The sequence below is a fragment of the Xenopus laevis genome, chromosome 5S (genome assembly GCF_017654675.1).
Source record: "Xenopus laevis strain J_2021 chromosome 5S, Xenopus_laevis_v10.1, whole genome shotgun sequence".
In the NCBI taxonomy this organism is placed as follows: domain Eukaryota; kingdom Metazoa; phylum Chordata; class Amphibia; order Anura; family Pipidae; genus Xenopus; species Xenopus laevis.
The window spans coordinates 49,879,198-49,906,880 of NC_054380.1; the positions used below are offsets into that span (position 1 = coordinate 49,879,198).

General features: G+C 38.9%; 1 protein-coding gene across 1 annotated transcript; it reads left to right on the forward strand.

Annotated features, from left to right (window-relative positions):
• Nucleotides 1-2,874: 2,874 nt before the first annotated feature.
• nup43.S (nucleoporin 43kDa S homeolog) lies at nt 2,875-27,473 on the forward strand. Its single transcript, NM_001096913.1, is given in 8 exon segments — nt 2,875-3,019; nt 7,272-7,394; nt 11,189-11,266; nt 13,972-14,140; nt 15,786-15,921; nt 18,205-18,356; nt 23,029-23,145; nt 26,874-27,473. Coding segments are annotated over 8 exon segments (1,128 nt in total). The 5' UTR covers nt 2,875-2,896; the 3' UTR covers nt 27,104-27,473.
• Nucleotides 27,474-27,683: the final 210 nt, after the last annotated feature.

A 27,683-nucleotide genomic window follows, 5' to 3' on the forward strand; every position in this document is an offset into this window, starting at 1 on the left:
GTTTCAACATTTATAACCGTGTTGTTTTGTCAGATTTACATTTGATCCTGCGTCTAAGTTTACATTTTAGAAAAAAACTAAAAATGCAACAAAAAAGCTCTAAATTTCATGATGCGCTGGTAAAATGTATTTCAATTTTGAGTAAAAAATACAGCACCCCTACAAACCTGAAGGTCTGTTGTTTCTAAAAATACCAAACTTGAAGGGATAATTTAAATTTACATATAAGTTATGCTGCATCAACTGTTACATGTGCTTATCTACTTTGTTCTGGTGTAAAATTCTAGAAAATGCTGATTTAGTTTGGGGGTTACTCCTGGACAAAAAAAGTGGGTTACTGATACATATTTGGTATCGTTGGACTTGGCAGGATCACGGCTTTTACAAACACAAAAAAAATGCTCGTAAAATCAACTTTTCTGTGGAAAAAAAACTCAAGATATACTCAATTTTTTAATAATTTTTTTTTTTTTTTACATATTTCACCCAAAATACACACTAAATCTCCAGAAAAGTTGCAAAATTACACTTGCATGTCAAAGTCCAATTTATAACGAAAAAAACAATATATAATTTTCCTAGTTTCATGGAGGTTTTCCTACAGAAAAACCTTGTTAAACTGAACAAGTACCAAATGCTTAAAAAACGTCTGGCATTTCGCGTACCAGAAATGTGAAATTCTGCTGGCACTTAAAGGGTTAAAGTAATGGAAATATCATAACATTCAGATGTGGTAAGAGGTCATCCAGCAGTAAAGCAGTAGCCAAGATATTTTTATAAAAGTAAAAAAATCTTTATTAGGACATATGTAAGCCTGATGTGTTTCGTGCATGAGGTGGGAATTTACTAATTGGCTAATCTATGAGTAAGTGCCCACCTGTGGCACAAAACGCGTCAGGCTTATTATGTCCTAATAAAGATTTTTTTACTTTTATAAAAATATCTTGGCTACTGTTTTAGTGCTGGAGGACCTTTTACCACATCTGAATGTTTTTTATTTTTCAAAAATTTGGCAAACCCTTGGACTGGGGGTTACCCTGGTAAGAGACCATCCTTTAAAACATATTTTGTAGTTTTGACCTTGTAGTTGTTCATTATACTTAACCTTTACTTTTTTGACCTTTGTCAAAGAAATGGAGCCACACAAGTATTTATATGGCTTAATGAAAATAGCATGTAGTGTTGCCCTGCACTGATAGAACTGATCTGTTTGCTTCAGAAACACTACAAAAGTTCATATAAGCAAGCTGCTGTGTAGCAATGGCGGAAACTGGAAAAAGGCTATATGGCACAGGTTAAAGGGGAACCATCATTAAAAAAATTGCAAAATTTGAAAATTTAATATAGGCTTCATCATCTTGAAATTAGAAACTTTCTAAATCCAATCAATTAAAAATTCTGTATTTCTGTAATATTCAAGTTTACTTCACTTCACTATACCTTCACATCTGTTTCTCTTCATTCTGTCTTCTTGCAGCAGTTGGGTGTCAATACATATATGGGGGGCTTCCTTTCCTAGCAGATGTATTAGAGCTCACTCAAATAACTGATTCCAGTACAAGCAAAATCTTACAAAATAATAGGGTTTCCATCTTTTTCCCACAGGGGGTGGGGCCGTGACATGGAGGAGGCGGGGCTGTTACATGTCAAAGGAAGGTCGTGAAGCAATTGCGGGACTATGATGTGGTGATTGGCTGATCACCGAGTCAATCATGGGGAATCTGGGTATTTTCATGGACTGCCCGGGCAGTCCATAAAAATATCCGGCTGTCCGGGTCAAAATCAGACAGATGACAACCCTATAAAATAACTTCCTTTTGCACTTATCCTGCACATACAGAGACATAATGTCTTGTGATTTTAATCGAGTGAGCTCTAATACATCTTCTAGGCAAAAGGAACCCCCCTATAAGATGTATTGGATCTAACGTTCAATGAATATCTGAAGAAGAGAGAATGAGGAGAAACAGATACTTAACACAATTTTGTTCTACAGAGCTTATCTGCTTATCTGCTGTGTAACCTATGCCTTTTCTCCTTTTCATACCTCCCAACTGTCCCGTTTTTAGAGGGACAGTCCCTCTTTTGACAGCTCAATCTGCAGTCCCTCGTTTGTACTGGAAAATCCTGTTTTTCTCTGCACTGAACAGCCAGAAAAAGAAACAAAGTTTCGAACTTAATTGGCTTTTGGCAGAGAGTCCACAACAGCTACAGCAGCAGATAAGATACTTTTGTAACAATTTCAAGATGAGCAAATAAGTAATTGTTAAAGGGCAATTTATCTTCATTAGCAAAACTGTAATAACTGAAAAAAACCCCACAGAAATATGTTCAAACTTTCATGACAATGTTTTTAAAATGAACATGGTAATTAGGGGATGTGGCCACAAAAATGGTCATGGATTGGTCAAATAATTTTTGCCGCACTACACACAACAACCTTTCTTGTCCCTCTATTTCCAAAATGTTGGGAGGTATGTTTGAATGGCTGCCCCCATTGCTACACAGCAGCTTATTTATATAAACAATAGTAGTGTTTCTGAAGCAAACACAGCAGTTTTACCAGTGCAGGGCAACACTGCATTGTATTTGTATTTACTTTAAAACACTTTCATTTTTTCTTTATGTTACTGTTCATTTAAATATACGCAATACCACACCAGTTTCTATCCTTACCCAGATCATTGGTTTATTCAACGATTGTTTAATAGAAACCATGGCGGGAAATTAAAGCCAATGAAAACGTAGTGTTGGATGTGGCGTCCAGCCAATCAGAATTCTTTGTTGCAGAAAGGGTGGCGTCTTCCTAGAGCTGCCTCTATTTCCGAGCACGGCCCTGTCATTTAGACGGTAAAGAAGTCGTGGGGGCATAGTCAGCCTCGGTTTTCACAGTATTATGGCCGATAAATTCGCAGCAAAATTTGTCTCTCACAAAATTAGCAGAACTCGTTGGCGGCCGGTGTCAGCCTCTTCGCTGCAGCAACCGGATGTGTTCGCAACCGGCTCCTGGGATAATGAGGTAGGGCGGTAACACGGCGACATGTGTGTTTCATCAACATTTGGAGTAATCTTAAGCATTCTAATGTATGACGTTCAGCATTCAACTCTTTTTTGCAGGGGCGGTGGGTCTGCCCTAAGGTTGCAGGTGAACTGCAGTACAAATCCGGTCTTAACTATCGCATGAACAGCATTTTCCAGTTATTACATGGTTAATAACAAATTGAGATTTATTGTATTAATTTTGCAGCCATGTGTTTGTACTCCGCTACTGCTTGCGTAGTCACGTGGCTTCCGGTTTCCTGTCACAACTGTGAGTGCAGGGTGTTTTTTTTTTTTTTGTTTTTTTAATTCAACTTTCCAGGATGAAGGTGGAGACTGCTTACAGATTTGTGTTTCTATTTATTTACAACCACTTCTGACTACTTCTACTATAGTGCCCCATAACAAATATTGGCCAGGCAGGGAATTTCATTCCAGTTAATGCACACAGATTCTGGTTTACTTCCAAAGTGTCATGTAGCTCTGCTGTTGGGGAACAAAATGTCCAAAATCATTTTCTCTGTTTTGTAGTTTAGAGCCCTGGGCCCACTGAATTTAAAGGGATCCTGTCATCGGAAAACATGTTTTTTCAAAACGCATCAGTTAATAGTGCTACTCCAGGAGAATTCTGCATTGAAATCCATTTCTCAAAAGAGCAAACTGATTTTTTGATATTCAATTTTGAAATCTGACATGCGGCTAGACATTTTGTCAATTTCCCAGCTACCCCAAGTCATTTGACTTGTGCCTGCACTTTAGGACAGAAATGCTTTCTGGCAGGCTGCTGTTTTTCATTCTCAATGTAACTGAATGTGTCTCAGTGAGACATGGGTTTTTACTATTGAGTGTTGTTCTTAGATCTACCAGGCAGCTGTTATCTTGTGTTAGGGAGCTGCTATCTGGTTACCTTCCTATTCTATTGTTTGGCTGCTGGGGGGGGGGGAGGGAGGGGGGTTGATATCACTCCAACTTGCAGTACAGCTGTAAAGAGTGATTGAAGTTTATCAGAGCACAAGTCACATGACTTGGGGCAGCTGGGAAATTGACACAATGTCTAGCCCCATGTCAGATTTTAAAATTGAATATAAAAAAATCAGTTTGCTCTTTTGAGAAATGGATTTCAGTGCGGAATTCTGCTGGAGCAGCACTATTAACTGATTCATTTTGAAAAACTTTTTTTTCCCATGACAGTATCCCTTTAATGACAATTTGCTCTCCAAGCTGGCATTCAGTACTTTGATGATAAACTCCTGTCAGCATTACATTACTGTTATGCACCACCTCCATTCACTCTGTTTTGTTAGGAGTCAATTATGCAGGGAGCTTATCTGTCCACTGGTAATCTAATTATTTGCCTCAGAAGGACCAAACCTAGAGTAGATTTAACTTCCCTATTCAGTTAAGGCAGTGGTCCCCAACCAGTAGCTCGTGAGCAACATGTTGCTCTCCAACCCCTTGGATGTTGCTCTCAGTGGCCTCAAAGCAGGAGCTTATTTTTGAATTCCAGGCTTGGAGACAAGTTTTGGTTGTATAAAAACCAGGTGCACTGTCAAACAGAGCCTCAATGTAGGCTGACAATCCACATAAGGGCTACTAAATGGCCAATCACAGCACTTATTTGGCACCCCAAGAACATTTTTCATGCTAGTGTTGCTCCCCAACTCCTTTTACTTCTGAATGTTGCTCACAAGTTGAAAAGGTTGGGGATCCCTGAGTTAAGGAATAACAGAATATTAAAAAAAAAAAAAAAACTTTTTTCAAATAACCCTTTAAAAAAAATATGCTGTCAGAATAAATGACCGTGGAGTACTGGATCAACGATCCTAAAGTTTTCTGCCTGCCCCTCAGGAAGTGGCCATCACCCAGATTATGTGATGCAGGAAGCTAAAGAATGAAGTGCTATTATGCTCCCAGCTTTCATTAAGCCAGTTGGTTAACTCGTGCCAGCCAGTCCTATCAAGATGTAAATAAAGAAGAATGGAAGGGCATGTGTAATAGTGCTTAATTCCTGAACTACTACTTCAGCGTCAGGCGTTGTGGCCCAAGAGTAAACGTGGGAGGTACAGAAAGAGAAACTTTCAGTGTCAGCAGTGCATTGCTATACTGATCTTAGGGGGTCATTTATTATGCTCCAAATTTTTCAAGTCGGACTCTTAAAGGGGAAAATACCATTTTTTTTTTCTTAGGGAAAAAAACCTAGATATTTTTCGGGATTTATTAAAGTCCGGTGGTGTTAAAAGTCAGATGAAAAAAGTACTCCAACCTGCTGTGAACATGTAAAAGTCCATGGCAGATGTCCTGTTAACAATTGGAGTTGCAACGGGTTTCCGAAAAAAATTGTAGCTTTTGGGCGAGTTTACTAAAAAATTGTAGGATTCTGATTTTTTTTCTTACAATTTATCATGGCTTTTTCCACACAAGAAAAATTGTGTTGCCACATTTAGCTACAGGTGAAACCAAGACCAAGTGCTTGTGCAATTCGTGCATATGCGCACCTATGCTTCTAAAGTGCTCCTGAGAATATCACATGGTCCCAATTTCCTAGTTTACTCACAGTGTAAATTGAAGACTTTTCTTTAGCTATGCAGCTCTTCTGTCGGATCCCCCAGTTGCTTTGAATGAGTAATTTTAATAGGTGCTTTAATATTTATAAACATTACAGTGCACAGGTGCTAATTACTTAGTTCGGGTCAGTAGATCTGTAGACCAGTAGATCTGGTTCTTCGTGCATGCTTAGATCAAACAAGCTGGTCTCATGGATGGTATCGATAGAGGCAATATAGCAGCTATGATCTTGCAGAATATGAGAAAATCCACAGGATTGCTGCACAAAAGATTTTGCAGCGCGTATCTGTTATCTACAGTGTATCATGTTCTTGAATGGCTGCCCCCATTTCTTGGCAGAATAAAAAATGCACCCAATCAGCCCAGGAGCAGATTGCTGGATTGGTAGTCCAAACGTCCCTCTGTTTGCCATCTTGAGGGGCATAGTCCTCCGCTCTAAGAACAAATTAAACCAAAATTATACAACTATAAGGTGATGGCACACAGGCAATGGGCATTTATGCTAGCCATGGTGACAGATTGTCTGAGATACCTTTGCATCAACAGTGAAGAAGGGTAAAATAAATCAGTTGGGTAATTATGCAGAGTTCTTCCAAGGAAAGTAAGTTCCAGCAGCTTTTTATTATGAGAAACCCTATACAGTTAATTCCTCGTACTGCTCATTGGATGTTTTGTCAGTGACTGCCCAGGCTTGACCATTTTATGTCTGTGGCAAGAAACTTATCTGCCGCTGTGCTCTTGGGGTTAAAAATAATCCAGTGCATTTTCCTGTCTGGCATTGCATTTTTGATATAAAAGTTTGTTCTAGGCCGACTTAATATTGAGTAAAATAACAATCTGTATTTATATATGTGCAAAAAGATATTTTCCACACTGCTAGACATGTCCTTCAACACATGTCATACTACACCCAGTTGCAAACTATGGCAACTGGTGGAACCACTAGCAATATAATATAATCAACAACCTGATCAGGAAGAAAAAAAAATGAGTGAAGTCATGAGGGGTGAAATTGCATCACTTTCTCACACTAGGTCTGCTTCCTGGAAAGACTTCATGGGTTAGTTCAGTTAGTGGGTCTCGTCTGGGAGCAAATGTAGGTCAAGGTTGGGCACAGGTCTAAAGCTCCCCATAGACGCAACGATTTTTCTTGCCGAACGACCGATTTTAGGGAAGTCCGACCAATCCTTCGAAATTATCGTGCGGTTAGTGGGATTCGAACAATCGTACATCTTACGATTTTTCGCCAGACATCTGTCAGGAAATTGATCGGCCGGGTCAAAAAATCTTTGTCGGCCATCTATGTTTGCAGGGCCAAGCAGGCAGCTCCCCTTTGTTTTCCTGGCAAATTGGTCTTTTAGTTGATGGTCAATTCGTACGATCGTTCTGAGAAAATCGTGGTCTCACGATGAGGATCGGATCTTTTTAAAATCTCAACATCTATGGCCAGTTTAACTGACAATCCAACTGCAGAGTGCAAACACAATACTTAAAGGGGTGGTTCACCTTTAAGTTAACTTTTAGTATGTTCTAGATAGGCCAATTCTAAGCAATTTTTAAATTTTTATTAATCATCTGTCTTGTGTAATTTTTGCATCAATACTATGTAGAATACTCCACATGTAGTTTATTTTGTTAACTCTACCGAATTCGTTTTTATATTTCAGGAAAACAAGGTATGTGTGTGGGCCACTTCAGACTTTGGAGCCACAAGTCTTGATGAAGAATACCAAGGAGATCCTAAGCAACTGTGTGACATCAAGCACCCTGGTGATGTCATGGACATGCAGGTACATTCACACAGGAACATATTTTTATTGACTTTTTTTTAATTTATTTTATATAAAGTACATATGGATATCCATGACTCTCTAATCTGAGAAATAAGGATTTGCAACACCCCTGTTTGCCCATACTATAAAGAAAATACCCATAATACATATGTAACTTTGTGTAATTGCAGCCCAAGAAGGAAAAGACTAATCCATTTCAATTTATTCAAACTCCCTTTCCTTAACGGAATTGTTCAGTATAAAAATACAAACTGGGTAAATAGGCAGTGCAAAATAAAAAATGTATCGAATAGTTAGCCAAAAAATGTAATGTATAAAGGCTGGAGTGAATGGATGTGTAACATAACAGCCAGAACACTACTTCCTGCTTTTCAACCACAGATTGGTTACCAGGCAGTAACCAATGAGTGACTTGAGGGGGGCCACATGGTCCATAACAGTTTGCTTTTGACTCTGAACTGAATGCTGAGGATCAATTGCAAACTCACTGATCAGTTCTGTTCCTTGTGGCCCCCCTTCAAGTCGCAGACTAGCTCAGTTACAGAGATGAAATCAGGAAGTTGGATTCTGGCTATTATGTTAACATCCAGTCACTCCAGCCTTTATACATTGCATTTTTTGCTAACTAGCTATATTACAAACATTTTTTATTTTGCACAGTTTATCTATTCAGCCAGTTTTTATTTTTACACTGAACTGTTCCTTTAAAAAGTAAAAGTTCAGCATCTCCAATAATTAATAAGTTCACATAATCTGTTCAGGTACTAGAGTTGCAACTGAATAATGTATAATACGCAAAACAGATTTGTTTGTACCTACTAGTTTGTTACTTCTTACTCCAAACATGTTTTATCCTGCATTTCTCCTCCTTTCACTCTCATGCTTCATAAAACATTTTTCACTACCTCCATCAAATCCTAGTTCTATACAAATCTCAGCCTCTCTACTCTCCTCTCCTTCCCTCTCCACGCATGAAGTTTATAAAGTGCTCTGTTTAGCTAAACTCCTCCTCTTTTTCATACAAACCAAGGACTTATAAATCCCACTCTCACTTAGTCTATCTTTCCTTTCTATTACTGGCAGCTGGGGACATTTCCCCAAACCCTGGCCCTTACCCCATCCCAGTTATATCACGGCCACAAGCTCCTTCTCTCTGGAACAAATTCAAACAGTACAGAACTCTTACTCCTATACCCAAAAACCCAGTTAATCTTTCCTGTGCTCTCTGGAATGCCAGATCTGTCTGCAACAAACTCACCACTATACACGACCATTTCATTGCAAATTCCTAAAATAACCTACTCGCACTTACTGAAACCTGGCTTTCTCCTACTGACACTGCCTCACCTGCTGCCCTGTCCTATGGGGGCCTACACCTTACTCATACTCCCAGACCTGGTAACAGACCTGGAGGTGGGTTAGGCTTGCTTCCACCTGTTCACTCTCTATCATTCATTTGAGGCTCATTGCATTAGGCTCTTTTCTCCTGTTTCACTCTGCATTGCTGTTGTATATCGACCACCAGGACCAACTGCACAATTTCTGGACAACTTTGCTGACTGGCTTCCTTACTTTCTTTCATCTAACATCCCATCCATCATATTAGGTGACTTTAATATACCCGTTAACAACATTAACAACTCTTCTGTCTCTAAACTTCTTTCGCTAACCTCCTCCCTAGGCTTATCTTTGTGCTCAGACTCCCCCTCTCACTCCAATGGTAATGTTCTGGATCTCATATTTACCAGACTCTGTTCAACAACCAATTTTACTAACTCACCATTTCCCCTCTCTGATCTCTCTGATATGCTCACATTTCAACTCTCACTAACTCCCTCCTCACCCCCTGCTATTCCCCAAACACGTACTTACCGTGACTTGCAAGCTGTAGACGTGTCACATCTCTTCTTCCTTTGACTCTCTTCACTCTAATATCTCAGCCATCTCATGTCCTAATGTGGCTACCTCTGTCTACTATAGTACTCTCACCACTGCCCTAAATGAACTTGCTCCTATAAAAACTAAACGTTCTAGACCCAAACCACTTCAACCTTGGCATACTGCTCATACAAAAGTGCTCCAAAGACATTCACGTGCACTTGAGTGTCGCTGGCGCAAATCACGTTCAGAATTTGACTTTTGGAGCTACAAATCTGCCCTGCGCTCCTATAACACCAGCCTCTTCCAAGCCAAAAGCTTTGTGCGACAAATCTCCCAAAAATGCCTCTCCATTGCTGGTAATTGAAATTGCTGGAGGTATGCCCACCTGATTGCTAAATCGCCCAAAGATGACTCTAGAGAAACTTCATGCTATTTAGTGATCAGTTGTACATACAGCCAGCGATTCCTCCAGAAATGCAATGGAGAGGCATTTTCTGGAGATTTGTCGCCCCCAGCCACGTCTAAAAAATCCCATGTGATGTTTGCTCTTTTGAAAAATAGATTTCAGTGCAGAATTCTTCTGGAGCAACACTATTAACTGATGCTTTTTGAAAAAAACATGTTTTCCCGTGGCCATATTACTTTTAAGTACTTATTTAATGTATGCAGTGGAGGAGTCGGGGTTTCAAGACCCACTAGGCAAGGACTTATCTCTATCAAGTGACTGATGCCAGACACAGTACTGTACAAATAAGTATTCAAAGATAGTGTACACAAAACATCAGGGCCCAATGGGATAAAACCTCATGTATTAATAGAGCTTGGTTCAATTTTAGCCAGGTACCTTTTCTGTTTTTTTTTTCTCACCTTACTATTGTGTGGTGTGATTGTAATGTTTAAAAAGGGATTACAATATCCATCTTGCCGTAAGTTTGACATTAGGTTATCTGAATGTTTGTTAATGGGTCAAATTCAAAATTATGTTTTGAAAGATGACATTACAAGTAGTTGTTAGCATAGCTCTATGAAAGATAGATCATGTCTCGCACATTTACTGGTGTGTGTGTGTGTGTGTGTGTTTTTTTTGTTTTTTTTCTGTGATGAGGTAAGTGGAATAGTGGCATTCCAGTAGATGTGTGGTCTGCTTTGAGTTGACATCTTTTGATACAGCAGCCCATAAATTACTACTTTCTCAACTAAGGTCTGTTGTTTGTGCATGGGTAAGAAACTGGCTAAAGGATTGTGTACAGAGTTTGATTGTTGATTGTACATTTTGGGATAGTGAGTTGGTTGGCAATGAGTTCTGTATTTGGCTCACATTTATTTGTTTACTTGTGGGAGGGCATTGTAAGATCAAAAAAAAATCATGGCAATTTGCAACAGGATCTGGACAAACTGATGTTTTGGATATCTAAACAGCAGATGAGATTCACTGTTTAATGTAAGGGTATGTATATGTGATGTAAAAATGTTAGCCTAGGTGTTAGGATGCCTCTTTTCTCCACCTGGCATGGGAATGTAATTCTAATCTTTTGGAAGGGAGTTTCCCAATACATGGACAATAACTTGGCCCTACCCATAACATTACCTCAGAAATATGTTCACTAAGACTTTTTGGGAGATTTATTGCCCATGGTAGCATGGGTGTCAAATCCGCCTAGTTAATGTCACCAGTTTTGCATGATACTAATGGAAGTGCAGTGGAAGTCTGGACTTGTGCAACTGACCAGCTACAGTATCTATATATCTTAATTTTAATATTTGTGGCCATTGCAGAAAACAAAGCTCATGTTCATTGCTGTTCAGAATCATCCAGGCTGGAGATCAACCAACAGATTAATCACAGCACTGAATGTTACTCTGCATGAAATTAATTTTATTCATCTTTCTCTCTCAACCCTCCCCTTAAGTTTTTAGATAAGGAGAGGATTGTAACCGGCTCGTCCACGGGAACTGTAACGATCTTTCGCCATCATGAAAACAATCAGGTCAGTGGCTTTGAAAAGTTAATTATTATACTTTTACTTATTATACCTTAGTTTACTGTACACATTTCTTCAAATTAATTGTTATAAGGATGTATTTTGTTTTAGACCTGGTCAGTTGAATATTTGGCTGTACTGTCAGTTATAACTGTGTGGTTACATTTATAAATTGGTGTGTAGCTGAAATATTTAATGTTTATGCACACTTGAGAAAGTTTAAGGAACAGTAACACAAAAAAATTGTTTTTAAAGGAATGACAAAAGGATCTGTTGTCCTGCACTTGCTTCAAAAACACAACTATAATTTATATAAACAATGTTATTTACGGTGTATCCTGCTTGAATGGAGGCAGCCATTCAAGCAGGATACACCGTAAATAACAAACGTTCTGAACAATCCCATTGTATACTACATAGCTTATTTGTTATCTGCTGTGTAACCTGTGCCTTTTCTCCTTTTTCAGCTTTGAATGGCTGCCCCCATAGCTAAACAGCTGCTTGTTTATATAAACCATTATAGAATTTCTGAAGCAAACACACCAGTTTTACCGATGTAGTAAAACAGAAGATTATATTTTCGTTACTTTAAAAGACTTAAATTTTTTTGGTGTTACTGTTCCTTTAAGAACTTTATCATGTTAATTATTTAGGCTAGGACCAGACGATATGGATTCGCCTCAGGCAGAGAATCTGCTGCATGGCTGCTCCCTTTTTCACTTCTGCAGACAGGATGGATTTTGGGATGAAATGCAAAATGCTGCGTTTCATCGATGAAGTCCTGACACATTTGCCTGCACCCAAGCAGAGATCAATCTTCCAGGTGCAGTCAGAATAGGAGCAACGGGGGAGCGATCTGTGTTTCTCTGCAGGCCGAGGTCTGCAATTGTCTTGCCCTGATCTTATGGTGGCTACACCGGAAACTCCTTTCCCTTCTTGTCTTCTGCAGCACAGATAACAACCATGATATGCATGCTCTTCCTATCTAAGTAGGGCTGAGCCAGAACCAAGGCCTGTGTTTATAAAGCCCTAACTAACAAGTATATAACTTCACTCTTTTGTGGGGTATTCTTGCCAAAAACGGTCAGAATTATAATTACAGTGACTATCTCTCTTCCCATATGGGTAGGTTAGTATAGAATGCTTTGTTTTAACTTCTAATACCTTGCCCTGAATTTACCTTAAAGAAATTGTTCAGTGTAAAAATAAAAACTGGGTAAATAGGCTGTGCAAAATAAATGTTTCTAATATAGTTAGGCAAAAATGTAATGTATAAAGGCTGGAGTGACTGGATGTGTCAGAGCACTACTTCCTGCTTTTCAGCTCTCTTGGTTTACACTGACTGGTTACCAGACAGTAACCAATCCGAGACTTGAGGGGAGGCACATGGTTCATATCTGTTGCTTCTGAATCTGAGCTGAATGCTGAGGATCAATTGCAAACTCACTGAACAGATACGTACCATGTGGCCCCCCTTCAAGTGGCTGACTATCTCAGAGTTATAGAGCTGAAAAGCAGGAAGTAGTGTTCTGGCTATTATATTCGACATCCAGTCACTTCAGTATATTACATTTTTGCCTAACTATATTAGAAACATTTTTATTTTGCACAGCCCATTTACCGTTTTTATTTTCACACTGAACTGTTCCTTTAAGTATATGTTCACTGCACCTGTTCTGAAACAGGCTGTGTCTCCAAATGCCTGACCTGTCATTTTGTTGGCTTATAGCACATTTTCAAGCAATTGTCACCATTGCTTGCAGTCTTCAAGCTGTCATCTAACCTTTTAAAGTGAAGGCCTTTTGTTTTTGATATCTTTATACTAGATATCACATTCCATTTACACTTCAATCTCCTAGAATCTCTGTTCTTGAGTTCTCAAACTCCGGTAAGTGGTGTATAGCTTTGCCTGCCATTGCCATGACATTGCTTTCCTAGCTTGCTTCCTAGGCATGGTGGTCCGCCCACCAGATTTTTGGGTCCTGGTTACATGTGTAACCACCTCTAGTCCACTTGGCCAATTTAATCTTGACTCATGCTTAATGTTTGCAGATAACTGGCCTTAGAAGGCAGCACATTGTGTTCTCTCCACTGCTGGGTCTATACAGCACAGCGAAAGGCCAGATAATCTGTTGGTCAAAATTGGAGACTTCTAGTGCTTTTCAGGAATCCATCCTCTACAAATCTGCTAAGGTTGAAAACCATGATACTCTGCCTGTGCTGAAGGGACCATTTTCCTTCTATCTTCCCCTAGCCAACAGATTCAACCATGTTAAGCTAATGACACGTGGCTGTTTCTTTGCCTGTATTCATCTGAAACATCTGATCCACTCTCATCAGTTCAGACCTGTACTTGCACTGACTGGTATAGCATTAACCTGTGTGCAGCAGATTCAGGGCATGGGAACACTTGAGCGTTTGCTCCCCTGCATCTTTTTTTTGTAGACTGAGCGAAGCAAACCTGGTCCCATCCCCAGTTCCCATTTATTTTCATGCAGCAATTTGCTCCATGGGGGGAAATTTATAAAAATATTAAATGATGGCTCACCACAGAAAAACTCGCCCACTTTCTATGCCTTCCTATGGGATTTTTGGAAGGGTATATATCAAATAGTGTGCTCCAACTTATATGATAATAAATACAATACTAAATAAATACTACACTAATCTGTTACAAAACTTGTCATTTTCCTTCTCTTCTGTATATCAAGACCTTATCCGTAAACCAAAGGTGGGAGCAGGCACATTATCATGTTGGATCAAACATGAGAGCCCCTTGCACTGCCATTGTATGTAGCAGTCCAGAAATTGTTTCTGTTGGGGAGGATGGCCGAATAAACTGTTTCCGTGCTGAGAGCAGAGATGTTGTGAGAACAATAGGTATGTGGGGTTTTTCCTTCCTTACAAGTGAGTGTTTTTGTTTTTACTTATTTATTGAAATAATATTTAGGAATCAATATACATGAAGAGTAAATCATTTACCAAGTTAGAGGAGACAGAGCATATAAATAGTCTGGATTGCATAATAATTTTGGTTGAAAAATAATTTTGGTTGAAAAAAGACCCATACATCTGTAGTGATCAAACTTATTTGTTAAGGGCACATTCAAGATTATCACAGATCATAACTAATTTAGTCGCTTTTTTCTGATGAAGTAATTAGTAACTTGAGCAAAGGGTTTGCAGATGTGAATAGATGGATTTTGAAACCTCTTTTGATATTGTGCAGCATAAATGACTGTTTTCTAAGGTCTGTTTGCCCATGGATAAATGGCTAAAAGACAGTGGTATATTTTATTTTTTTCTGAGCAGGTTTCTTAGTGAGGTGTTACAGGGTTCTGCACTGGGGCTGCTTTTACGAGTTCACTTTACCCTTTAAACCATTCCTTACATCCAAAATAGTCTATTCCATGTCCTGCACAGCATTGCCAGAAACCAGCACACCCTTCGAAACAAAGGTGACTCTGTGCGTCGGACTTTATTTTTGCATTTGCTGAAACATATGTTTATTGCTATATGTCTGAGACTGTTTTTAAAAAGACTGAGCCCAGGAGACAATTTCACTTTCCACTTCCTCCAGAACACTTCACCACGGGTGTCAGGAAGCTGTTATCTGGTTAGATGCCCATTGTTTTGCTGATCGGCTGCTTGGTGGGAACGGGAGGGGGTGATATCACTCCAGTCATCCGAGCACAAGTCACATGACTGGGGGCACCTGGGAAACTGACGTCTAACCCCATGTCTGATTTCAAAATTAAATATAAAAGAATCTGCTCTTTTGAAAAATTGACTTCAGTGTAGAATTCTGCTGAAGCAGCACTATTAACTATTGCATCTTGAAAATGACACAATCCCTTTAAAATAATGTTTATTATATTTTTCGTTTTTTATCCATGGGTCCATGAGCTGTCATTGGCTGATTGCATTTTCTTGTGCTAATATCCTAATGGAAGAAAATATAATATAATGGACACTATTACTCAAGTCATACTGCCTGGAAATCCTTTCAGTGCAGGAATTTTTACAATCTTGTGAATAACCGCAACCTAGTTACGTACTGTCCACCATCTAGAGAGTGGTGAATAAAAGTTGTGATTTGCACTTAGTGTTTGGAAGGTGAACAACCCCTTTAAGTTCAGTTGGGGTTGCTCGGATGATCTAAATTAGAAACCTTTCTCAAATATTTCCTAAGCAGAAAAACAGAGCAGAATTCTTTTTCTCCTGACAACTTCCTTGACTACTTGATGGTCACAAAGTTTCAGGAAAAAAAAAGACAAAAAATGGTCACAAAGAAAGTATTTTGGAAAAGCCTTTATTTCTGGTGAACAATCTGAAACAAAGTGTTTGAAGGTGAGCAACCCCTTTTTAAAAAAAAACTGTGCTGGATAGAAGCAAAGTGACACAAAAACAGTTGGACAGATACACTTAAGTCAATTCTCCTGATATTACTAGGGAATATGTTTTATTCTTTTTAAGACAAAAGGGACAAAGGTGTTTGTTTAGTTATTTTTTCCTTTTCCTCCAGATGATGCAGACAGCAGTACAATGCATGGAGTAACATTTCTTCGCACGACAGAGATATTGACTGTAAATTCAGTAGGCCAGCTGAAGTTGTGGGATTTAAGAAAGCAAGGCAATGATCCCACCCAGATCTTCTCCGTGTGAGTTTTTAATCTATACTGAGCTACTACTGATCTTCAATACTACACCCATACAGTAAAGTCCGAAAGTTTACATACAGATGCTTAAAAGATTGTTGAATGGATTATTTCATAGCCAATATTACAATTTATATATTTTTTTACAACTTTTTTCTTATGTAACCATTGCCAGTATAATTTAAAACGGTATCTACTTATTTTGCTATGAGGTAATTTCAAAGTAATAGCTTAAACACCAATTTATTTCAAATATATTATGTTTACATACAGTCATATGAAGAAGTTTGGGAACCCCTCTTTAATTCTTTGGAGTTTTATAATTGGCTGAGCTTTCAAAATAGCAACTTGCTTTTAATATATAACATGCCTTATGGAAACAGTAGTATTTCAGCAGGGGGCCTTAGCCTTTAGAGTGCTTCCACACCCCTATTTTTATACATTGTATTGTTGCCAGAAGCTGTAGCTGAGCTTCATGTGGTTTTTAATAGCACCCCATACCCCCCCTTAAACTAATGGGGCCCTATACTTTTAAAAATGGGCGTTGGTTGGACAATGCCTCTCCCTTAAAAGCCGCATACTGGCGGGGGAGGATAGATCCTTTTCACTGAAACCAAGGTTCAACAGACACTGATTACACTGAATGCTACTATGCAGTAAGACTTTTTATACTATGGCCGAAAGGCAAACAAGTTAGGGACCGCCATGTGGGGTTTACCTTGACGAGGTATGGTGGCTTTTCAACTTTATGATCATAACTTTGTAACTAAAAACCCCTGTTTTGTAAACTTACTTTTGAGACAGGGGCCCAGGGAATGTGCATTAAAACTAGCACTTCCATTATACTTAAATATACTATTACTTAGCCTTTAGAGTGCTTCCACACCCCTATTTTTATACATAGTAGTATTTCAGCAGTGACATAAAGTTTATACGATTTACAGAAAATATTCATCATAACAAAATTAGACAGGTGCATAAATTTTGGCACCCCAACAGAGATATTACATCAATACTTAGTTGAGCCTCCTTTTGCAAATGTAACAGCCTCTAGACGCCTCCTATAGCCTTAGATGAGTGTCTGGCTTCTGGATGGCTGTATTTTTGACCATTCGTCCATAACAAAATCTCTCTCCAGTTCAGTTAAATTTGATGGCTGACGAGCATGGACAGCCTACTATAAATCATCCCATAGATTTTCGATGTTATTCAAGTTGGGGGACTGTGACGGCCATTCCAGAATATTGTAATTCTCCCTCTGCATAAATGCCTTTGTAGATTTCAAAGTGTGTTTAGGGTCAATGTCTTATTGGAATATCCAAACCCTGCATAACTTTGTGACGTATGCTTCAACATTATCTTGAAGAATCTGTTGATTTTTGGGCTGAATTCATCCGACTCTTGACTTTAACAAGGGCCCAGTTCCTGAACAAGATAGCTTTTTGTAGCCTTCCCCTAAACAATGATACTGAACAATCTTTGTTTTCAGATCTTTTGAGCACTGCTTTGGGAATCCCATTCTGTCACTCTTTAGAGAAGAGGCAAACAGAAGTACAAGGCTTAACAAGCTAATCCAACCTATTTGGTGTTGCAAGTAATCGGTATTCAAATTTACAAGGGTACCCAAATTTTTGCACAGTCAGTTTTTCACATTTGGATAACTGAATACTGCTTCACTAAAAGTCTTTGTTCAGAAAAAAACCCAGTACACACATGTTCCTGGGAAATGAGACATACCACTGTTATCTTTTTTGTTGAAAGTGGAGTAAATTATTATGCAGGCTGAGAGGGGTTCCCAAAATGTTTCATATGACTGTACACTTGTGCTAGTATTAAGTGGCCTTGCCTTTTAATTGCTTAACTTGAAACAAATACTTAGGGTAACCTTCCACAGGCTACTCACTTTGTGTTGCTGCAATAATTGTCTATTCCTCTGGCAGAACTGGTGTTTGTAAGGTTGGTGAGCCTCCTTACTTTTTCAGTTCAATCTTTAAGCCATTTTGTTACAACATGGAGGTATGTTCTGGATCTGTCCGACAAAGCTGTAACCACATTATACAATTCTGGTTTGTGTCAGAATTTCTATATAAACCTCTTTCTTCTGATGCCATCATGATGCTATCTGTCTGAATTGGAAGTGCACCAGTCGTTTTTCCTCACAGCATAATGCTGTCACCATTATTTATATTTTGGTAAAGTGTTCTTAGACTTAAAAGCCTCACTCTTCGTCCTTCATACATATTGATGATTATTGAACTTTAATTTTCTTTCTCTTCTGCTTGACAGAACTGGTGAAAGAGTCCCTCTTCACTGTGTTGACCGTCATCCTAACCAACAACATGTTGTGGCAACAGGTGGCCAGGATGGCATGCTTTGCATCTGGGATGTCAGACATGGCAAAATGCCAATGTCTCTGCTTAATGCTCATGAAGCAGAAAGTAAGTGTGATTTCTTACCCATAATACTGAATGTAACACGCACACGTGAGAGCTGTTATCCTATATACTCAATTTTAATCAAATAATTGTAATAATTCAGATTTTTTTTCATGTAACTTATCTGTAATAATAAAACAGTATCTTTGTTTTTGATCCCAACTAAGATGTGATCAATCCTTATTCAAGGCACAAGTAGCTTATTGTGTTTACATAATGTTTAACTGCTTTTTAGCAGCCTAAAATTATGGAGATTCAATTATGGAAAGACTCTTTAGTCCCCAGCATTCTGAATAACTAACTGGCTCCATATAAACTAAACATTCAGTGCTCTTACCGCATTCCCATCTTGTAATTTACTCTACTATGCATGTGTGAATGTAATTCCATGTTTGGGTGGCCCAAGATAAGTCAAATGGTGGTGCACTAATATAATTTTCCCAAGGCTGGCACATTTTTCCTAAAAAATCAGTGAAGATTAGAAGAGGTTCCATCATAATATTTTTACAGTTTAATTCTGTGACTGTACTAGTATGTACATTCGTTTTAAGAAAGGGATGCCTTTTTACAAAATAAGGAAATACAGGATTACCGACATAGGCTTTTAGTACAAAGTTGATCCAGGGACTGGTCCAATTGCACTCTTAGGGTCAGGAAGTTTCCCCTGAAACAATTTCTTTCTGAGGAGTTTTCAAAACAATGGCGTAGTTCACCGAGGTTAATTTTAAGGAGGTTTTAATTAGGGATGCACCGAATCCACTATTTTGGATTCAGCCGAACCCCCGAATCCTTCACGGAGGATTTGGCCGAATAACAATCCAAATGCTAATTTGCATATGCAAATTAGGAGTGGGAAGGGGAAAACGGTTTTTACTTCCTTGTTTTGTGACAAAAATCATGCAATTTCCCTCTCCTCCTCTAATTTGCATATGCAAATTAGGATTTGGTTCGGCTGGACAGAAGGATTCGGCCGAATCCGAATCCCGCTAAAAAAGGCCGAATCCCTAACCGAATCCTCGATTCGGTGCATCCCTAGTTTAATAGTGTCCTATTCATAGCAACTTTTCAATTGGTCTTATACATATAACCCCTTTTCAAGTAGCTGATCACTACAGGTTCGAGAGCTGTAAAAGAGGAAGTCATGTTCTTGCCATGTATATTTAGATTAAATTTTTTGATAAACTGTATTCGAAACATTTTTTATTTTGCACAACTTTTTTGTTTTTACCCAGTTTTATTTTCATACTGAACAGCTTTAATCCACTGCCTGGTTGCTAGGCTAAATTAGATCCTGCCAAACTGGAGACCTGCTTAAAAAAAAAAAAGGTGTTTTTTTACAAATTGTCTTAAAATATTACTGTGCACATCATGGTAAACTTGAACTTCCCTTTTTACTTTTTTTTCTACTGCAGTTCTATTATAAACCCTCTATTATTTTCAGGCACCAAAAATGGAAACTTATTCATTTAAATTGTAATATTTACTTTTTCATTGTGTTAATTTGTTGTGTCCTGTTAAGCCTTAAATCAGTGACTTGGGGGGGGGGGGGGAACATGGGTCATAACAGTTTGCTTTTGAATCTAAGTAGCATGAAGAGGATCAATTGCAAACTCACTCGTGTGGGCCCCCCCCCCTAAAGTCGCTATCTGTCTGAAGTGAAGTGCAACTCTTTTTTCCTCACAGCAAAATGCTGTCACCCCCCCCCTCACAGCAAAATTCTGTCACCCCCCCCCCCCATTCTTTATATTTTGGTAAAGTGTTCTTAGAAAAGCAAGTTGGGTTCTGTTCATCACTCCAGCATTTATAGATGACATTTTTGGCAAACTTTTTTTTTTTTTTTTTTACACAGCCGTATCTATTTACCCAGTTAGTTTTACACTAAACTGTTCCCTTAAGACCGCGGCCCCCAACCTTTTTTTACTCGTCGGCCACATTCAAATGTAAAAATAAGTTGGAGAGCAGCACAAGCATGCAAAAAGTTCCTGGGGGTGACAAATATGGTCTGTGATTGGCTAGTGGTAGTCCCTATGAATACTTGCAGCCTACAGGAGGCTCTGTTTGGCAATGCATAAGGTTTTAATGTAACTAAAACTTGCCTTCAAGCCAGGAATTAAAAAAAAATAAAGAGCTGCATTGAGGCCACTGGGAGCAACATCCAAGGGGTTGGGGATCACTGCTTTAAGAGAATATTGTGACTTGAACTCCCAAACCCGAAAGAAGAAAAAGATGATATAACTCTTTCCACTTCTGATATAGTAATGTCACTTTTTGAAATTCTTATCAAATATCCCAGTTCCAAAAAAAAAAGCTAATGCAATTTTCCCTAAAGCCTGGGAAAGATACTTTACTTTCAAGGAGAAAGTTAAAGGGATACTGTCATGGGGAAAAAAATTTTTTTTCAAAATTAATCAAATAATAGTGCTGCTCCAGCAGAATTCTGCACTGAAATCCATTTCTCAAAAGAGCAAACAAATTTTTTTTATATTCAATTTTGAAATCTGACATGGGGCTAGACATATTGTCAATTTCCCAGCTGCCCCAAGTCATGTGACTTGTGCTCTGATAAACTTCAATTCAATTACTGCTGTACTGCAAGTTGGAGTGATATCACCCCCTCCCTTTTCCCCCCCAGCAGCCAAACAAAAGAACAATGGGAAGGTAACCAGATAACCGCTCCCTAACACAAGATGACAGCAGCCTAGTAGATCTAAGAACAACACTCAATAGTCAAAACCCATGTCTCACTGAGACACATTCAGTTACATTAAGAGGGAAAAACAGCAGTCTGCCAGAAAGCATTTCTCTCCTAAAGTGAAGGCACAAGTCACATGACCAGGGGCAGCTGGGAAATTGACAAAATGTCTAGCCCCATGTCAGATTTCAAAATTGAATATAAAAAAAATCTGTTTGCTCTTTTGAGAAATGGATTTCAGTGCAAAATTCTGCTGGAGTAGCACTATTAACTGATGTGTTTTGAAAAAAACATGTTTTCCCATGACAGGATCCCTTTAAAATCTTTTGGAGTGCCAAATGTTCGGCACCACCCAGAGATTGTGATTGCTTATCTGATATTGGGTTGGTGCTCTTGTTTGCTGAAAACGACACTAGTCTGGGATACTTCTGTAGGAGCACCTCATCGTGGTCCTTTAGTTCTTTCTGCTTCTGAAAATGTACAGTGACCTGGCTGAAAAGTCGCTGCTTCACAATACGAAGTTTGGAATTTCACCCTATTGTCAATGTGAACCTGGACCTGAAAAAGATGGTCACAAAAGAGTTCCTAAAGAAGTACCCCGGCTGTTGCAGTATTCAGCGTTCAGGAGCACCGGCCTGGTAAACATGGGGTGCCCCCCAGGAATTTTAACTTTTCTTCTTTACGGTGAAGTAGGCTTTAACATACAGTACATACAGTAGTTATTTTATATTTTGCACTGCCCTCTATACCATCATGTTTGTTAGAGAGGGACCATTATTTTGTAAAAGAGAACTAAACCCTACAAATGAATATAGCTAGAAATGCCATATTTTATATACTGAACTTATTGAACCACCCTAAATGAAGACCTAGTTAATTGCCTCTATAGAAATACTGTCACATGAGTTAATCTTCAAATTTTGTTAGGAGTGTCTGCGACACATGCTCAATGTGCTTTAAAGTGGACCTGTCACCCAGACACAAAGCTGTATAATAAAAGTCCTTTTCAAATTAAACAAGAAATCCAGTTTTTATTTCTTATTAAAGCATTCATAGCTGTTAATCAAATATTGTCTGCCCCTCCTCTATGCCTTAGGCAGACAATTATGTTCACTTTCCATTCAGCACTTCCCAGATGTCACTGTTCTCCACACATTCCCCTGTTCTCTTTAATTGAGTAGCTAGTGCATGGGAATGGACATCAGGCCCCCCATTCTGGTGCACAAACAAGATTCTGATATGATGCAGGGCTTGTCTTAATCAGTGTCCACAAAATGGCTCCTGCCTGCTTTTTGTACTTATGAATTCCCAGATTGAAGGAAACCAGATTCAAATAATTTATATTGTGTAATTAAAGTTCATTTTGCTTGACTAATGTGATAAAACAGGATTTTGAATAATTTTTTTGGGGGACGGGTCCCCTTTAAGCAGCTGTTCAGAAGTTAAACTTAGGGGGTCATTGTGAATAATCAAGCAGAAACTCAGGTTTGCCTGTCATACAAGCGGACGCTCCTGGGCTGATTAAATTATGATGCTAATTTTTCTGGTTTTTTTCGCACTGCAATGTAAGAAATAATCAGTCTTGTATGTTGTGCGTCGGTCCCTAAGTTCAGCATGAGCACAGAGCATGTGTAGTGAATCAGCAGAAAGGAAGATGGGGAGGTACAGATCTTCACTGCTAAAAGGCTTTGGTATGGTACAGACTGATACAGAAGAGCAAAACCTCATGTACAATGTTTATGTCCTACTTTTTTAGTTGCTTTAGTTCTCTTGAAATGTGTGTAGTTTCTTTTGGACAAGATATATGGAACAAAAAAAAATAGTTTTGTAAAATGGTTTGTTTTAATCTTCAATTTACATTCTATATTCATTTGTCAAAGCATGACATAAACATGCAAAATAAGTTCTGTGTATGTACATTTAAGGCACTGTGTTTCTGGTTTCAGACACTTTTTTTTTTTTTTTTTTTCCCTCTATATATAGTGTGGGAGGTGCATTTCCATCCATCCAATCCTGATCATCTGTTTACTTGCTCTGAAGATGGCTCCTTATGGCATTGGGATGCATCAGCTGACTCTGAAAAGCCTACCTTCCTCCTTGGTGAGTTTACATAATTCATAACAAATTAACGTCTGTGTATTTAGTGTTGCTTTTGCATTTAGTCACTATTTAAGTTTAATCAAGAATTTCCATAATCAGTTTTGTTTATTTTCTTAATACAATGTTAACATTTTTTGAATAAGAGCTTTTTCAGTAATTTGAATCACCATACCCTGCCTATTAAGAAAAAAAAAAACTATATTGTTTTGCCACCAAATGATCCTGACCTGCTTGATTAAAGGGATACTGTCGTCATGGGAATTATGTTTTTCAAAAAGAATCCGTTAATAGTGCTGCTCCAGCAGAATTCTACACTGAAATCCATTTCTCAAAAGAGCAAACAGATTTTTTTATATTCAATTTTGAAATCTGACATGGGGCTAGATATATTGTCATTTTCCCAGCTGCCCCAAGTCTGTGACTTGTGCTCTGATAAACTTCAATCACTCTTTACTGCTGTACTGCAAGTTGGAGTGATCTCACCCCCTCCCTTTCCCCCCCCCCCAGCAGCCAAACAAAAGAACAATGGGAAGGTAACCAGATAACAGCTGCCTGATAGATCTAAGAACAAAACTCAATAGTAAAAACTCATGTCCCACTGAGACACATTCAGTTACATTGAGAAGGAAAAACAGCAGCCTGCCAGAAAGCATTTCTCTCCTAAAATGCAGGCACAAGTCACATGACCAAGGGCAGCTGGGAAATTGACAAAATGTCTAGCCCCATGTCAGATTTCAAAATTGAATATAAAAAAAATCTGTTTCCTCTTTTGAGAAATGGATTTCAGTGCAGAAGTCTGCTGGAGTAGCACTATTAACTGAAAAAAAAAAACGTTTTCTGATGACAGGATCCCTTTAAGGTCAAAAGCAAACTAACTGAACACTTGTGATTAAAGGGATGTTGCAGCTGTACTGTTAAAAAAACTTAACACGGAGTGACAGTTATCTAAAGATTTCAAAGAGGCAGTTCGCTGATTACGTTTTTGTGTGGGGGGGGGGTTTACATGTCCTTTAAATGGGTAATTTGCTGTTAAATTAACTTTGGTAGACGATGGTATTCTGTTACTTTGCTTTTAGTTCATCAGCTCTCCAGTTTGGTATTTTAGTAACTATCTGATCTCTAGGGTGTTGTTTTAGCTAGCACCCAGGCAGTGGTTTTACAAGAGTAGAACTACATGGCCAACTTTGGTGCATTTCCGGCAGATCCGACACGCTGTGGCAAAACGCAGGCGTCAAATTGGATGCGACGGAAATGAGGTAAGCAATAGCAATGTCGGATGTTGTCGCATCATTCATCCGGCACGACTGTCGGATGCAGACGCAGCATGCAGTGTCTGCATCCGACATTCGTGTTGTGACCCAACTAAATGTCTGACCACATCTGACATTTGTAATTCTTATCTTATTTTTCATCTCATCCGATTTGAGGCCTGCATTTCGGAGCAGCGCGTCAGATCCGCCGGAAACGCACCAAAGTCGCCCATGTAGTTCTACCGACAGAGAATGAAATTAAATATGAGGGCTACTGAATAGAAAGATAAGTAGTAACAAGTAATAGTTTTGCATGCTGGGGGTCAGTGACTCCCATTTGAAAGATGGAATGAGGTAGAAGAGGAAGCAGGTGAACCAACCCTTTAAAGGGGTTGTTCACCTTCAAACAACTAGTTGTTATCAGATAGATCACCAGAAATAACGACTTTTTCCAATGACTTTGTATTTTCTATGTGTCACGGTTTTTCTAATATTGAAGTATAAAGTGTCATTTCTCTCCTTCTGAAGCAGCTCTGGGAGGGGGGGTCGCCGATCCTGTAAACTGTTCTAAATTGATACATTGAGTTGATACATTTCTTATCTTTGTCCCTGCTGAGCAGAATCTCTGGGTTTCATTACAGGCAGCTGTTAGACTTGATACAATTGTTGCTAATACTCCAGAGATGCTGCTGAGAAATGGATCAACTAAATGTTGCAAAATTGTAACAGTTTAGAGTCTGCACCTGGATTACTGAGCTGTCAGACTGAAACACCACAGACACGAACATTCAACTTTAAACTTAGATTTTGGAAAAAACGTAAAAAATAAATAATGGAAAGTAATTGGAAAAAGTCATTATTTCTAGGGAACAATCTAAAAACAACTAAATTGAAAAAAGTGTTTGGAAGGTGAACAACCCCTTTAAAGGACCAGTAACATCAAAAAAAATTAAAAAATTCATTAGTACACATCAAAAAAAAAAACCCATCAAGACATTAAATTTTAAAATAGCAAATCCTTCATTAAGAAATAACTTGCAGAAACGCCGCTTCCGCTTCTCTTCAGAAAAAGTGAAAGGACGACCATCCATTCAGCGGCGCTTGATTTTTCCTTCTGGCTATTCTTCTGACAGCGTGTCCCCCGAGAAGCCCAGCCTTATCTGTCCGTTCACAACATTGGGAGAAGCGTGGCTGCAGGCCATGGAAAATCAAGTGGTCGGTGGTGTCAGCGTGGGACCGGCCACTTCTTTTTTAATTTTGGGTATAATTATATAATGTTATAGTATTAGTCCCTGTCCTATTAATGCATGTTTTAATATACAGTGCAGCATAGACATGATGGCAGCGTAACCCGGTGTCTGCAAAGTGGCCTTGTCAATCGCAGGGAGGGAGTTTATGAGCTAACCCGCTACCAAATCCAAATTCCCTTGGCAGTGCCTTTGTACCTGGGGTTATAGGGAAACCTTACAAATACAGACAAAGGTGCTGGAATGTTAATTGGATTGAATGTTAATTGGTTAAATGGCAGGAATATGTGAATCGCCAGTTATCACAGTCGGGGAAGTTCTTCTTTATGTGCAATGTGCCCTATGGAGAGAACTACACAGTCATGTCACTCCCTGCAAGTGACAAGGCCAAATAAACCGGACACTTCGCAGGCACCCGGTTACGCTGCAATCATCACCCGGGGCCATGTCTCCAGTGCTGCCTTCAACTCCACCCGGGACTTTCTCTTCCACACTTTGGGAGGCCGTCAGCGCCCAGCAGTCTCTTCCCCTGCACAGTGGGGGCTTCGCCGGCCCCACGCTGACACCACAGACCACTTGATTTTCCCTGGTCTCCACGAGCAAGCCGGCAGCCACGCTTCCCCCAATGTTGTGAACGGACAGATGAGGCTGGGCTTCTCGGGGGACACGCTGTCAGTAGAATAGCCAGGAGGATAAATCAAATGCCGCAGAATGGATGGTCACCCTTTCACTTTTTCTGAAGAGAAGTGGAGTTTCTGTAAGTTATTTCTTAATAAAGGCTTTGGTATTTTAAAATTTAATTTGTCTTGGTGTTTTTTTTTGATGTGTACTAACCTTTAATACCGCATTTTTGTGCACCAAAAATTAGAATGAAGACTGAACAGGCCCTAGCCCACTGAGTTCTAGGCTTCAGTTCATTAGGGCTCCCTCGCATCCTCCTTGTAACATTGGCTCAAGGTATCTAGTACAGAATATAGGCATATCTCACTGTCAGGACATCAGTCTATGCCCCATCACTACACTACTGAACATCTCTTAGCAGGGAAGTTAAGGAATCTATGACCAGCCTGCTAACTGAATCATACTAGTTCACTATTTTCAATTTAGATTTCAGAGAACAATGAAAGACACTATAGATAAAATTGATATGTTAAATTACATAAAATGAGAATAAATGTTGGTATTGAAACTAAAAAGGTCAGGTTTTTTTTTTTTTTTCTCTTCTTTACAGGGGGAAGGAGCACCTTCAACATTTCACGTAGCAGCATAGCTCCTCCTAATGCCAACCAGTCCTTGGCTTGTGCTTGGCTTAGTACAGACCCCACTAAAGGCCAGCTAGAGATCACCAACCTCTTGCCAAGCTCAACACTGTCTGTGAACAGTCTGGATGTTTTAGGGCAAAACCTAGTCTGTGGAACTGATGCAGAGGCAATTTATGTTACCAGAAGACTCTTTTCATAGATCGATTAAGTGCAGATCCTTTTCAAAATGGCTGTTCTTCATAATAAATGTACACTATAAATTTCATTAGAAATACAGGCTACAGTATCTAATCTAGATGATTATCAGTCACATCTATTAATTAATATGCAGAAATTGTAGTATGACTTAACCCAATAGCAGTTCCACTTCAGTTATTATGTGAAGTGTATGCCTCCTTGAGATAACCAGAAATTACTGGTTCAAGATATTGGCCATACACTGTACTGAGTCTTATTTTAATTTCCTGGTAGTTATTTTTATGTGCATTATGAAGTAGCTGGTTCACCTATACCATAAATAAATGCCTTAAAGAAAATTCTGGCTGAATAAAGGGAAAAATATACCCACATTTTTAACATGCGCGCATTCAGTTTTTTTTTTTTACCTGTTTCTTCAGATTTACAGACTGGATTTTTTTTCCTGTCCAGTACCTCATCTTTTAGGCAGCCATCCAATGTCTATTTCCTATAAAGCAAGTTTTGACCAGGCACCTTTACAATGACGTGCTTTTTTCCTTCAGCAGTAACTGGTTTAGTATGTGTTTACTGTGGCATTTCAA